At 49.6% G+C, this 14,482-nt stretch overlaps 1 protein-coding gene across 1 annotated transcript in view; it reads left to right on the top strand.

Moving 5' to 3' along the window:
• COPG2 (COPI coat complex subunit gamma 2) overlaps positions 1 to 14,482 on the top strand; it is a 114,562-nt gene that overhangs the window by 98,685 nt on the left and 1,395 nt on the right. The window contains exon 21 of the mRNA XM_043590465.1: positions 13,795 to 13,892. Within this exon, the coding sequence (XP_043446400.1) occupies positions 13,795 to 13,892 (98 nt within the window). The remainder of the gene's footprint in view (positions 1 to 13,794; positions 13,893 to 14,482) is intronic.

Below are 14,482 nucleotides of genomic sequence, written 5' to 3'. Positions count from 1 at the left end.
CCTGCCCTACCTGCGAGGCCCTCACCCGCCCCTTCTCACTCCTGCCCCTCGGACCACCTCTCCCCCACCATGTTCTCCCACCTGCTGCGGACTGATGGGCCATCGCCTGATGGGCCTCCACGGCCCGCCCCCCTGCCTCTCCTGCTCTGCTTGTCTACCGCACACATGACATCGGAACCGTCCCGCCACCTGAGCCACGTGACATTCCTTCAGCTACCCTCTGTGAGTCCTCCGGCTGCTTCCGCCGTCCTCTCTGCTGTGTGCTCCCTGCTCGCCCCCTCACCCTCCACTCAACTCACCTCCGTCGTCTCTGCTTCAGACATACGGTACTGAACCCGCACGTTCCCCCACCAGCCCCTGCTCACGTCCTGTGGACCCACACCCTGCAGGCCGCCTGGGCCCCACACACGTCCCTCCCGTGACCTTTCCTGTTTCCACTCGGACCCCTTCGTTGCACACTCTTCCTACAGCGCTCTCCGGGAGCCTGTTCCTCTGACTCTCCTTCCTCTTTCCTTTCACTACAGCATTTTCCCTTGCACCCTCCCTCCTGCCCTCACCCCTGCCCACATGGCCCGCCCGACACCACTGCATAAGGTCTCCACCTGCAGGAGCCTTGGGTCCTCCTGCCTCCCTGGCAGCATCTCTCCCCCAGATGATCAGCCCTGTGGTCTCCTGTCCCGCCTGCCCCTTCCTTCTGCGTGGACAGCCCGCCCCGTGCTCTGTGCTCACGGTGCTCCCACAACTTCCTTTTGATCGCCATTCTCCTCTCTCTTGGCCCGAGTCCTGAAGCGTCCCTAGCTTTGGGAACAACACTTTGGCACGCCACTCCCTACACGCTGACCGTGAATCCGCACCCAGCCCCCAATGGGCCAGGTGCCTTCTTGGCTACATCCATTTGCTCGCTGTCTTCCTGGTCCCATGTCCTTTGCCCCGTGTCTGACAGTCCTGACTCTGATGTCCCCATGCACCCCCGGCTCGGGGGCTCCTCTGGCTCAAGCTTCACCTCTCCGCCCACCCTCCACTCTGCCGCTGCCACCCAGCGATTCTCACCCGAGGACGCATGACCCCCAAGACCGCCTATCAGCATCATCATCGGGCCGTGGTTTTGGGGTTTCTTTTTGTGTTTTTTTTTGGTTTTGTGTGTGTTGGAGCAGAGCACTGCTCCCCCTCAGATGTTTTGATAGGCCTGCCTTGGGGGCCGCGCCCACAGCCCCCCTCGGGTGAAAACCACCCCCCCATCCTCGGGAAGAACCACTGCGGTGGAAGCCCAGCTCACTCCCCGGGCCGCGCTCCCCGGGCACCGCCTGTCACCTTCTAAATCAGTTGCCACTGACCCTTCTTTCTCAAATCCCAGCACTGCCTGCAAATTGTGACACTTGCCTGGCTCTCTGCTCTGCGATCCATGGCATTCCCTTTGACACCTGACGTGCCCCGCACTCAGTCTACTGATAGTTAACATTTCTTATTTCTTAGGTCTGTCCTCCTCTTGGTCAAGGATCGTTACTGAGTGTGACTTTTATTTCTTTTTATTTAATGCCCTAATCCATGGCTCATTCATTCCAATGGTTAATTTTACTTGTTTTCAAAGTGCTTACTATTCCCTTTCTCTGGAAGAACTTTGGAAATCTACTCATTAGTACATAAATTTTGCAGCCGATGCTCTGGCCTTTCCCCCGCATCTCTCTTTCCTCTGCTCCGCTCTCTCTGCCAGACTGCGGTTCTTCCTCTGGAGCTTGTTGAAAATGGAGCCTCCCTTGAACTCAGCTACAAGAAGTTACATACGCTCTTAACCTCCTCCTTCTTAGCCTCATTTCCCTCTCCTTGCCATCAGTATCTTCTCCTCACTCGTTAATCCTTCCTATCTTTTAAATTTACATGCTATGACTGGTTTTGCCAGATTCTCTGTCCAACCACCTTCGTTTCGTCACTCGTTTGCCATTTTCCCTGTCATGCACTGGTTGTCCTGTTCTCTAGTGTTTTGCATGGCCTCTGTGTGTAGTGTAAGCCATGCCACTTCTTCTTTGTTCTTTTATTTCCATTATTACTGGGGACAGTTTTGTCCCCGAGAATAAAGCAAATGCGGAATTCTGTCAGTCCCATAACCCTATGTCTGCTTAACCCCTCTACGTGTGTGCCTTTCTCTGCCCCGCTGTCCCTCGGCCCCGGGCCTCCTCCCGCACTCCCACGCTGTTCCGTTATCTGCCCGCTCCCATTTCTCTGATGAAGTTCGACGCCCTTTCCAGGTATGGATGTGCATTTTCCAGTGCCCTTCCACAACACCCTTCCCCCGCCCCTCTCCACGGAGTCGCTCTTTATCCGTGTCTTAACCTCTTTCCCCTCCCGTGTTTGGAACTGGATTAAACGTGCAACTCAGTCTATCTTTTCCCCTTTGCCTTTTGCTAATACTCCGCTCTAATGCATGTCGCTGCCTCCTCACCTCTTTCATCCTGCCCTCGTGCTCTTCACTACCTTTAGCGAGTCTTTAATCCTACACCCACTTCCTTGACTTGTGTGCTACCTCACCGCGCTCGGGTTTCTGGGTCTCCCTACGTTTGCTCTGGCTTCACGTTCTGTTCGGTCTAGTTACTCTGAAATGTGCCCTAATCCACGCAACATTGTCTTTACTTAGCTTCTGTCATCTCTATTCTCCCTTGTTCCATCAGATACAGTTATAGTGCCAAAGCTTGTTTCAGGATGCCATTCTGCACATGACCTTCCCCAGCTGAAGGTAAATTTTGCTTTTCCACCCATCCGCTTGGACCCCCCCCCCCCCGGCCCGTCCCCAGTTTTATCTTTCATTAACCGTCCGTCTACTGAGTGTGTCTCACTCTCATACACTCGCCAATAAATCCCTGTTGGGCTCCTGTTTTTATCCTACATCCATTGTTCAGTCTGTCTCCATATTTCTTTTTTCCTACCTATTTTGTTGAACTGCCGTGGCTTCTGTTTATTCCTTGATAGGATCCCTGCACCTTGCCTCGTCTTAGGCCCATTTCACCAAACCTTTCTCTGTATCAGCCACGCTTTTTTACGCAAGCACACTTTCCTGGATACTGTCCCTCTTCTTCTCCACTCTTTCTCCTTTTCAGAACTGCCTCACCACGCAATTCTCTTCCTGCCTCAACGCCTTTATACGTTCGAGCGGTCTGCATCGCCTTTTGGTTTCAAATGTGCGGAATAACCATCTTTGTCAGTAAATGCTTATACCGCAATATCTGAAATTTGAGCAGTCCCTAACCTCACCCTTTTAAAAAATCCAACGTATTTTCTCAACCGTCACAAAAATATTACTGCAAAAAACTTTCAAGTATGTCTTACGATGTCAACCATTCTAAGAGCCAACTGCAGAATCATTTAACATGTCGTCCCTTCGTTAGTGGACGTGTTTGTCTGTAGCACACAGTGGACCCGTGCTATGATAAAATACCGTAAATGCACCCTCCTTTGACGCTGCGAGGAATAACGAAAAGGCTTTCAAGACAAATAACAAACTCCTATACCTTTTTGAGTGAGATATATAAATAAGAAACTTCGAGGAAATGTTTACTTACCAATTGGCGAACTGCTGGAGCTGTTCCACACGTATTGTAGGGAAAGTGATGGACATAACACACAATGCACTGAAAAACCTTGAGCATGGGAAGCAAGCCTATGAAGAACTTTAACCACAGCAAACGTATATCATCCCGAACGGACACGTGTGCCAGCAAGAATGCCGATTCGCCGCAGTTTCCCAAGCACAGGGGGACGTAGAGATAAAAACTTTTCATGTTAACGAGTGTAACATGCATACTTAGCTGGGGACACCCGTGTCCCTCGTTCTGGTCTTGGTCATATTGGCCATTTTGACCCTGCGTATCCCAAACCCAGCCTAATTCATACTCTTCATACTCACCGCCCCCCCCCCCCCGCCCCCAAGCAGCATCTTCTCTCCCTTCCTCTTTCCTCTTGTGTTCTACAAGTCTGTTCAACTGCTTCTCTCACTTTGACTCACAGGACTCCTTAGCTTCTCAGCAAATTTAACATCACACTGACAGGAAGTCTCCCCTAGTTTGAATATCTGCCCTACCGGATCTTAAACATGCACCATGAGCCCCAACCACTCCTCAACCAATAAGCATTCATTTGTTCTACAGAAAAAATATTCAGTCCACACCTTCTAAAACGGCACTGGTGATACTTCTAAGGTTTGCACCAATGGCTTATCAGAGTTTATCTTAATCCAATCCATCTCCTAGCCTTTCCTAGGAAGCAACGATTCAGTCGTAAATTTCCCACTAAGACTTCAAGGGCCAGCCTATCCAGCTCCTGTTTTTTTTTGCTCAGGCCCTGGATGCTCTCCCACTCTACACAAAATTCGGAGATCTGACAGCCTCCGTGTTTTCTTTCATCCAGACCTGTTTGTCTTGTAGCCATTCCCTTTACTCAGCTGCTCTCTAATTCACACAATGCCCCCTTTACTTACTTCCATCCCATTTTCCTTTTCTTCTCTCATGACCTTGGCCCAAGTGTGGAGCAACAGCCACGTCTCCCATGAGCACGACTCTTCAAGTAACAGGGTTCCATCCGCAGGCAACCCGAACGTTGCTCTATTCCTTTTCTCCATTTTCCCTTTCCCCTTTTGCTGCAAACTCCCTACATTTCCTCCATCATTCCTTCTTCCAGCTGTAAGATTCCCGCGAAACTGATCATCTCTTCTGGATACGTACATTTTGATAGTCAGCACCCACAAGCCCACCTTGTTCTGTCTTCCTTATTTCCTATAGTCTGTACTGTGGCTGCTTCGACCTTCCATTCCTTCTGGACTTTCCTAGGGTTCCTTCTCTGGCCCATTTTAAGTCCATCACATTTCATCTCTCTTTCTGCTCATTCTGGTGACGATACCAACTGTTTCAAGTCGTTCTCCAACAAAGCTTTCAGGGCAGCACGACAATCATATTCCAACTCTTATCTAGCCACATCCTGACCTCTTTCCTCAGCTGGTTGATCGATCTCTGGCTTGACCTACAGCTCTGCACTGAACTTCCAATTCTGATTATCTCTGAGGATGCGGTCCGCATCCTGGCCTTCAGTGCCCTTCTTCGTTTACCATTTTGCAAACCCGCGTGTTCTGCACGGCAGCCTAGACTGAGACTCCCTCCTCTTAGATTGCAGCCTCAATTCTCCTCTACATTTTCCTTCTTTATGACGTGTCTCACTAGTTTCTCTCACTTACAGCCAGTTCTAACATAATACTTCAATTTCTGAGCAAACCTTAACATCGTATTTCAACAGCTTCTTCCCGATTTTGATTATTTGCTGCATCATATATTATTAACGTCTGTAATATTTTCAGCTTCCATTTCTAATCATAGTGAAGAATACATTTTTTTTCTCTTGAGGTTTCCTCCCTTAAAGATACCCACCCACTTCTTACCAAGTAGAGGTCACCCGCTCCCTAGACAACCTCCCACCACGCTCTCCTATTGGTCAAACAGGTTGTCATCCAATGGTGTTGCCATCAAGATTCGTCGTCATCTTCCCCCGCCCCAACGATTCATATCAATCACGTCTTTTGATGAAAATTACCCATCCCTCCCAAATTCATACGCCCACACCCCACTTCTTTATATCTTAACTTTATACTGTATCTGATTGAGATATTTTTAAAGAAATAAAATATTGCACATATGACTGAGATTTCCTCTGTACCACTCCAGAATCATTTACCTCTCCCTCACTACATAATCTGATATTTCTCTCATTTGTATAATTTTAATAAATATTTATTTCTCCTTAAATAACATGTAATGCTATCTTTGAGGGTTCTAAATATATATAATATATATGCTAAGCTATAATATACTGTACATATTATTACGTTGTAGATAACATACATTATATATTACGTTACATATATTACCTTATATATAATATGTGAAATTATATATAGTAATATAGATGTTATATATATAGCATATATAAATTCTTTAAAAATTTTTTCCCATCAAGACGTCAAGAGCTAGTCGACTTTCTGACTCCTAACCATATGCAGGCTTTTACTTCTCTCATTATATATACCACTCATTGCGACCTTTAACACCAAACATTTTAACCAAGCAGACCTCTCCTAAGACCTGACAGATTTCTCCATTCTGGGTTTCTTTAATCCACATCTTATTTGCCTTTTTTGCTACACTGACTACTGAGAACCCCCCTCAAATTCATGCATGCTCCCATTACTTAGATTAAAACCCCCTCTTCTTTCATAGTTATGCTCTGCTCTATCTTAACTACCCACTTCAGCTATCACATCATCGATACTACACTATATACTATACCACCCCACACATCTCATCACCCCACAGTCTATCCTAACAGTGGGTACAGTACTTTCCTCCTGAGCCTTTCTTCCGTCATGATTCCCAACCACTCCTCAAGAGATACAAATACCCTTGTCTACAGACAAACCACTCACCCACACTGCGTGACTGGTCAATCCTGATGTATTTTAAGGCTGCTAGCAACATCTTTTTAGGAGAATTCATCTTAACAAAACCGCCCTGATCCCGACCTGCATTTTCGCCACTCCGTTTATTCTTTTAAGTCTTCTCTCATTCCTCCGGCGGTCCTTTCCTCAGCTCACAAACTCTCTCCCCCTTCTTATCCCATCATAACCTTGGACTAAGTTCGTGCCTCAGCCGGCAGTCAGTATCTGCCATTCTTTTTTTTAAAAAATTTTTTTTTTCAACGTTTTTTTATTTATTTTTGGGACAGAGAGAGACAGAGCATGAACGGGGGAGGGGCAGAGAGAGAGGGAGACACAGAATCGGAAGCAGGCTCCAGGCTCTGAGCCATCAGCCCAGAGCCCGACGCGGGGCTCGAACTCCCGGACCGCGAGATCGTGACCTGGCTGAAGTCGGACGCTTAACCGACTGCGCCACCCAGGCGCCCCAGTATCTGCCATTCTTAAAATCATCCTTTCACATCTGTAGGAATCTTCACTTGACTCTCCCGTTCCTTTCCTCCTTGGACGTGATTTTACCCTGGGAAACATGCTCCCTTGTCTTCTGTGTCCCTCCTTCCAGCTGCCACCTGCTGTTCTTACAGATCTCAGTTGCCTCTCTGGACAGACGGATGTTGGGCACTCACTGCTCAACCAACTGCCATCTCCCCTTGTGTCCTATTCTTCACCGCATCCTTTTGCGCTCCTAGTTCAGCATAAACTTCCATAGGATGCCTGCCGCCGGTCTGCCTTTTATGTCCATCCCAGTTAGCCTATCTCTGACCTTTCACTCTATTGACCAGACACGTTACCTTCCAACACAGCGACCTGGACGGCAAAACTTCATACCCCAGTTCTCGCTCTGCCACACTCTTGCCTCCCTCTCTCTCCTTGTTAATACACAAGTCTGACACATTTCCAACTCCCATTTCCTAATGTTCCCACTTAGCCCTCTTCAATGCCCTTCCGCGTGTATCTTCCCACCTGCCTGTTCTGCACCCTAGCCGCAGCCACACATCCCCTCTCCTTGTTTGGCTCCCAGCCCCATCTTTTGTTCTCTCCCTTGCTGTTTGTTCATACAAGTCTCAAGTCTCTTCAGTGGCTTCATCTCACTTTCTGCAAATCCTAACATGTTTCCTTAATTTCCAAGTGTGCCTTTAACGTCTCTCTTATAGTACATTCTTTCCAATCTCCCCTCTTTTAACCTTTCAGAGTGACGAGTGCGTATTCTTTTTGAGGTTCCCTCCCCTCTGATCCCCGCTCCCTCACCCAAAACCAACTGTCTCCTCTTTAGACAAGCCCTTCCCTTAGAGAGCAACCAACTGGTCTCCTTCCTTTTCTGTCATGATCTTCGGCCCAAGTACGGTGCCATATACGTCCGGTCATTGCCAGTGACAATTTCCATGTCAGTATTGTGATCTCTTCTCATCGGACAGCAATTTTAACTTTGCTATTTTACTCCTTTTTCTTGATATTTGCCTCATAAAAACTTGCTTATGTTCTGCACCCCTCCTCCATTTGGAAATTACGTATATACATAGCATTCCCATAGATTCAGACTGGCTTCTGGATAAACCAACATCTCATATTCAGCCCTCACCATTCAGACCGTGGACTGGATTCCAGGCCCATCCCCGTGGCCCCTCTCTACCCTCCTCTTCCACAAAGCTTTCCAACAGCTCCCTTCCTAATCTCTGTTTGTAGCCACACACCCCCCTTCCTTTCTCTGCCTCAGTGCTTGGGTCGGAATTAACATAAAACCACTCTACCGAGTCCCTACTCTCTACATCTCAGTGTCCCTCCCTCCAGCCCTCTTCAGTGACCTTCCCCTTGGCCAGGTTACTCTCCTGGATGTTCCCCGCCCTAGCCTGAGTCACGGTGGCCCCCTTCCTTATTTTAGCCTCCGTCCTCTCCAGACCTGCTGTCCTTCCTGACAGGTCTCCCCAGTTGCTTCTCTGTCAGCTAATCCTAGTATGACAGGTTGCTACAAAGACTTATCAGAACGGCTCTTCCTCTGCCTTCGTCTAAAGCAGTGGTTCTCAAACCGCGGCTTGTTAAAGCGCAGACTCATCAGCTCAGACGGGGCTGCAGGGCACGTCTTAGGCATCGCTGTAAACATGCCCCTCAGCCAAGTCCTTCAATTAAAAACTTGCCACCGATGCATCAAGAGTGAGTCTACCTCTGACCTTCATTGCTGTGCAGACCTTTCTTTCTCTCCCCGTATACCCACGAGTCGCAGCAGTGTGGCCTTATGCCTAACACGTTAGGCCAGTTAGGCCTGTTCCCAGAGCCGACAGGATCCCCCATTCTGGGGATCTTCATGGCACGTGTGGTTTTTCTTATTACACGCCACCTAGTGAGAGCTGTTCTCTATAAATGCCCCTCTTAGCCTTAACCCCTCTCCTCCCCCCAACCCCCGCCACCCCTGCGCCTTTGGCCCAAGCGTGGAGGCCTTCTCCCTCCAGCCGGTACCTGCCAATCCTCAAGTGACCTTTTAATCTGGGGGCCGCTACGACACTGCTCTCCCATTACTGTCTCCTTATTACCTATCCTACCCTAAAGAATTAGCCCACCTTCTCTTGAGCCCCCGCCCCATTTCCACTTCATTCAGCAGGCACGTGTCCTGCCCAACAGCTCTCCCCCACCAGGTTTTCTCCCCACTAGCGGTCTGTCGCTTGCGGAACATCTCCACGTGACAGAGTAACTTCTCGAGGACCTTCGGTGTGGCGCTCGCGTATTTACTTGTATCTCCCTTCAGTTGTTTGCCGCCCCCCCCCCCATCTTAATTCCACGCGGTGTCATTTCAAGTTCTACCAAGTTGCGTTCCCACCAGGACCCCTAGCCGCTCAGCTCCCGATACTCGTCACCCCTGCGACAAACGACTCACACGGCGATCCTGGTGTCCGTGTGCTGCCCTCGCTCTACACCAGGGGCGTCTCCCTCCGTCTCCCTCCAGTCTTCCTCACTAAAGCTTCCCGCCGCTTCTCAGGCCCTGTTCTCCTGTCGTCACACGTACTGCTTTCGGTCTGGCTTCAAGGCCCCCCCCCCCACTTGCCCAAACAGACCCGTTAGGAGACCTTACAGGATCTCCCCTTCCGGGGAACTCTGTTCCTCACCATCTCTGCCCCTGCCACTCCACTGCCCCCCACTGCCCCTCCAGCAGCCGTCCCCTGACATCGTCTCCGTCTCTCTCCTCTTTGAGTCAGCATGGCACCCTACGCTTCCTGCCCAAACCTGCGGGTCTTCGGATGCCCCCGTCTCTTCGGCAGGCTCTCCGACTCCTCCCCCCGGCCCTCCGGGAGCACCTCCGTCACCTACACAGCCGCTGGCTTTTTTAGCTCCCATCTTTGTATCGTTTCCCGTGGATTCGGGTGTCTGTCTCCTCTTCGATTCCCCCTTGTTTCGCCCGTGCTGTTCCCCTGGTACCCTCTGTTCAGCCCAGACCTTCCCAGGACCCCTGCCGCTGGCCACGGCTGACATCCATCCATCCGTCTTTAACCTTCCACTCTGTTGGTCACACTGTTGCTTCGAGGAAGAGTCCCACGTGGCACTCCCTCACGACCCCGGTTCCTACACTCCGTCTCCACGGCGCATCTCTTTGGGTCGTCACCTAGCTTGGCTCACAGCCCTGTGCTTCGTGCGCACCTCTGCTGTCTCCCGGTGCCCTCGCAGTGGCCCTCTGGTGTCGTTCCCTCTCCACGCCTTCAATCCCCTCCCTTCTTGGCGTCTAGACTACAGCTTCTCTGCCCTTCCTCCTCCGTGCTGTTTCCCCACAGGTCTGCCCAGGAGTGTCCCTTGCTTTTCGCCACTCCTCACACGGCATGTAGCTTCAAAGAGCAAGCAACTTGAAGGGCACGGCGCACGAGAAACCATGATACGTGGCCGGGCCGCCATCCTTTCACTGGCCATCTCTCCACGGAAGGAATGGGTGCAGGACACTGCTCTCCAGATGTGTCCCTCATCCTCTTCACGCGGTCCCCAGAGCGCAAACCGCTCAACCGAGTCAAGCCTGGTTATCTCGAACGTCGCCAGCAGTAGCTTCTCGTCAACTTTCCTGTCGCCCACGTCCTTCAAGTCCCGATCTCCCTCCAAATGGGTGCTCCAAGAGCTAGTCCACTCCCGCCTCCTACCCAAGTCCTTGCTTCTCACGCTTTGTTTAGACCTCTACTCACAACACCCAAAATGGCGACCAATGACCCATTTCGAGCTCTGACAAGATGCCCCAGTCTAGACCTTCTTCGTCCCTCACGCGCCCTGCCTTGTAGGCCCTCCACGACAGCGTTTCCTTTTCTTTGCTTCGAGTCTCTGCTTTCCTTCTCACTGCATCGTGACTCGTGGCCCAGGCGTGCTGCCCATCCTTCCCGCCAGCGTGTCACTCCTTACTGGCCCCTTTCCATCTGAGGGCGACTTAATGCAGCTTTTCTGCACTTTACCTCCTTTTCCCACTACTTTCGTTCCAGAGAAGAACCGTCTCTGCGGCCCCCCTCCTGCCATCTGCACAGACAGCATTCCGCGGATTCGCCACCTTCCCTGGTGCATATTTGCTCATTTTTGGCGGTCACTGCTCGCCTCACCTCCATCTTCCCGGATTTCCTACATGGCGGGCTGCACCCATTCCTTTCCAGTTCAGTCCAGACCCGCCTGCACGGGCTGCTACAGCCAGCCTGTTTTACGTCTGTCCCTTCCACCTCTACTTTCTGCCCCGTTGATCACAGCCTTTAAATTATTTCAGCGAAGCTTTCCAGAATGTCCTCGTAACCCCATGTCTTATTTAATCACGGTCTCCTCTGTGGTTGAGACCTGACAACTGCCCCCCCCCCCGATTTTTCCGCTCTGCCCTTTGCTACCCTAGAGGTCCTGCCCTCCAGCCCGACTCACATGTCTCTCCCAACATAGTTTCCAGCATCTACCTTTTCTCTTATTCTGTGTTCTTTCACACAGACCTCCTCAGAAGCTGTCTGTCCTTTCAGTCAGTCCTAGGACAAGCTTCATTTCTGAGAAGAATTGTAACATAGATCTCCAGGGCATTCTGCTCTTACTGTCTTTCGTTATTTGCCTGGCTTCCTTCATGAAGCTCTCATCTTTATGTTACGGCAACGGATTCAGTATTGTTCTCTGGCCATGAAAGGCCCCCCTCACTCCCTCTCCTCATCACCCAGTGTTACTCGTCCTTTCTGCTAACATTCATAGACTGCTGCCAGTGGCTTTACTGGATGGAGTTCACCTTGGATGCCCTGTAACCTCTCCTTGTTATCAACCAAATTATTTAATTAAAATTTTGTCACAGAAGTTTCAGAAACATTCTACTAACACCGTTCTTATTTGCTTCCTTAATCTGTTTCTCTGTGTCTCTTACTTAAGTGTCTTAGGTCTTTACTTGTACATAAAATCCAACCAGTTTGCCCCAGGCTGTGATTATACCCTTGTTCCCGATGGTTTCCTGACTTCTGTTCATTTGCCTGGAGCCTCCCTGCTTAAGCAGAACCAAACTGGGGTTCATACAATCCTGTGTTACTCAATGTCCACCGTGCCTCTCCATTCTTATTTGATCACGACCTTTGTCCCCACCACAATCCCATCTCTCCTTTCTTTTCTTCTAAATACTTCAACTGACCCATTCTAGGTCTGGGTTAGCTTCCACTTTCTTCCTCCTTCCCTTTCTCCTGCAGAAAACCCTACCTTGATTTAACCACGATCATTCTTTGATCAGTCCCCTATTGCACTGAAATAATTCTGTGGTCTTGATAGGTACACTCTTCTCTATGGGTCAGCCCGCTGCCATCATCTGTTTTCAGCACGCTCTCTGAATTCAGACCTGTTCTTCACAGGATTCCCACCACTGGCTTTAGTTATTTCTAACATTCCAATCTCTTGACTGCCTCAGCTCACCAGAGCCTGTTGGAAAATATCTGGTCTCCTTCATTTGAAATACATGGTATTTCAAACAAGTTCCTAAACAAATTCTCCTCCAGCACCTAGGCATTAGCGTATCTCTTACCATTGCCAACTGTCCCATGGCCTTTCTGGTCCTTTGTCTGTGTCTTCCTTTGCTTGCCCAACTCTTTTGCAGCCTTGGAGATCCTATTAAAACTGTCACATCCCTTCAAATTTTTGATTTCCCCAAGCTGTTAATCCTGCACTCCCACACAGCCCCGTTAAAACTCAAAGAACCTACGGGCACTGAGTTGCAGCATCACAGGCATGTAAGGAGACCTCTCTCTCTCTCTCTCTCTCTCTCTCTCTCTCACACACACACACACACACACACACACATCTAGTTAACTCCTAGCCAATCCACACTTGGAGAAAGAGGTCATGACTCCAATCTGACATGTTTGTTTACACCTTTATGTGGAATGTCAACATGTACTGGCATTTACTACATACGTGGCGGGAAAGAGGGAGTTTAAAGACTGAGCAGAGAGGTCAAAGTCCCATTACCCAGATCGTCACAGATGGTCTTTCCATCTGAGTCTGTTCTTTCCTGCCCTTCCTATCCCCCAAATAACTCTCACTCCCCAATTTCTAGTATTTTTTGTACCTGTAAGCCTTTTTCAAACCATGGATTAAATCCTCAAATGCCTTTTCATCCATACTTAATAAATCACCCCCTCTTCCAACAGTTCAGAAAGTCCCATCTTCTTCACGAAGACTTCCCTTTCCAAAAATGTGTCCCCCTACCTCCATTTCTTTCTGAATTTACGAGTCATCCCCAAACACATAATGGCCCACTTGCTTTTCCATTTTAAGACACTGACTTTGCCAGTACTGGAACCTCATGACTGACCTATACCGTAGGTTGAAAGTTGACCTAAAGCAAGTTCATTCTGGTGTCCTACGGACCCCCTGTTGGTCCACAGTCTAAAGATACAATATTGAGAGACTCTGGTGTACTTAGTGTTAATTCAATGACCTGTGTGCTTTTTGCTTTTTTTTTTTTTTTTGCTTCGTCAGCTCCTAAAAGTAACGGTTCTCACATTTTTCAACTTGTAGACCCTTTTGACAGGCCTGGCAAAAAAAAGTCCCCAGTTATCCCCCCTGCCGCTTTCTTTATACAGATACGAAAACATTTTTGCCCAGGTCGTCTTTTCTGTACTTTTCGACAGCAAAGGTGTGGTCTATGTACGGCGGGGAATGGTTTTTAAAGTCATTTTGTGAGACTGCCTTTTGCCCAGGCCGCAGGCTGCTTTGGGGGCCACCACCCGTCACGATACAGAACACGGCGCCGCGTGCGGACGGTGCGGAGTTACAGGCGGAGGCCCTGGGCTTGCACTGCCCCTGACACAGGCTCGCCTTCTCTTTCACCCCAGCTGCAGGCACCTTTAGCTGCACCATGAAGTTTACCGTCCGGGACTGCGACCCTGACACCGGGGTTCCAGCTGAGGAGGGGTATGATGATGAGTACGTGGTGAGTCTTCCCGGCACAGAGATTCACTCCGACACCCTCGCACCACCCAGTGACCTCTGCCCGCAGAGACCATTTTGCTGGCGGCACCTGACATGAACCTACGGGCTTTTATTCTCAAACGCGTCACAACCGAGGAGGACCTGGGCCAGTCCTCCTCTGTGACAGGAGTGTATCTTGCCAAGGAGAATTCCGATTTACCCCTTAGTGACTGATTAAAACAAAACTCACTTTGTTAGGTCTTTAAAAATAGGGGCGATTAAGAGATGAAAACGCTTCCGCGATTTGCCTGGAGATCAAGGAGTTTTACGGGAAGGATTGGGTTTTTCTGTTTTTGTTCGGCAGCTTTTAGCTTGCTTATAATGTAGCCACAGCATGAAATGAAAAGCCCTCAGAGAATGTAGGGAAAAATTTAAAAAGTATCGACCTGCTGGCGAACGTGAAGTTCAGAAGGTCCGTGTGGCCACCTGACTTCTTTGTACCCCGGGGCTATAGGCGTGGCTCGGAATACAGCTCCCGCCAGGTGACCTGTTTTCTTGCTTTCCTTTGCGAAGGCATACGCGGGTAGGTTTATCCAGACCACGGAACTGAAA

This window comes from Prionailurus bengalensis, chromosome A2 (assembly GCF_016509475.1).
Source record: "Prionailurus bengalensis isolate Pbe53 chromosome A2, Fcat_Pben_1.1_paternal_pri, whole genome shotgun sequence".
NCBI lineage: Eukaryota > Metazoa > Chordata > Mammalia > Carnivora > Felidae > Prionailurus > Prionailurus bengalensis.
This window is presented reverse-complemented; position numbering and strand designations above follow the sequence as displayed.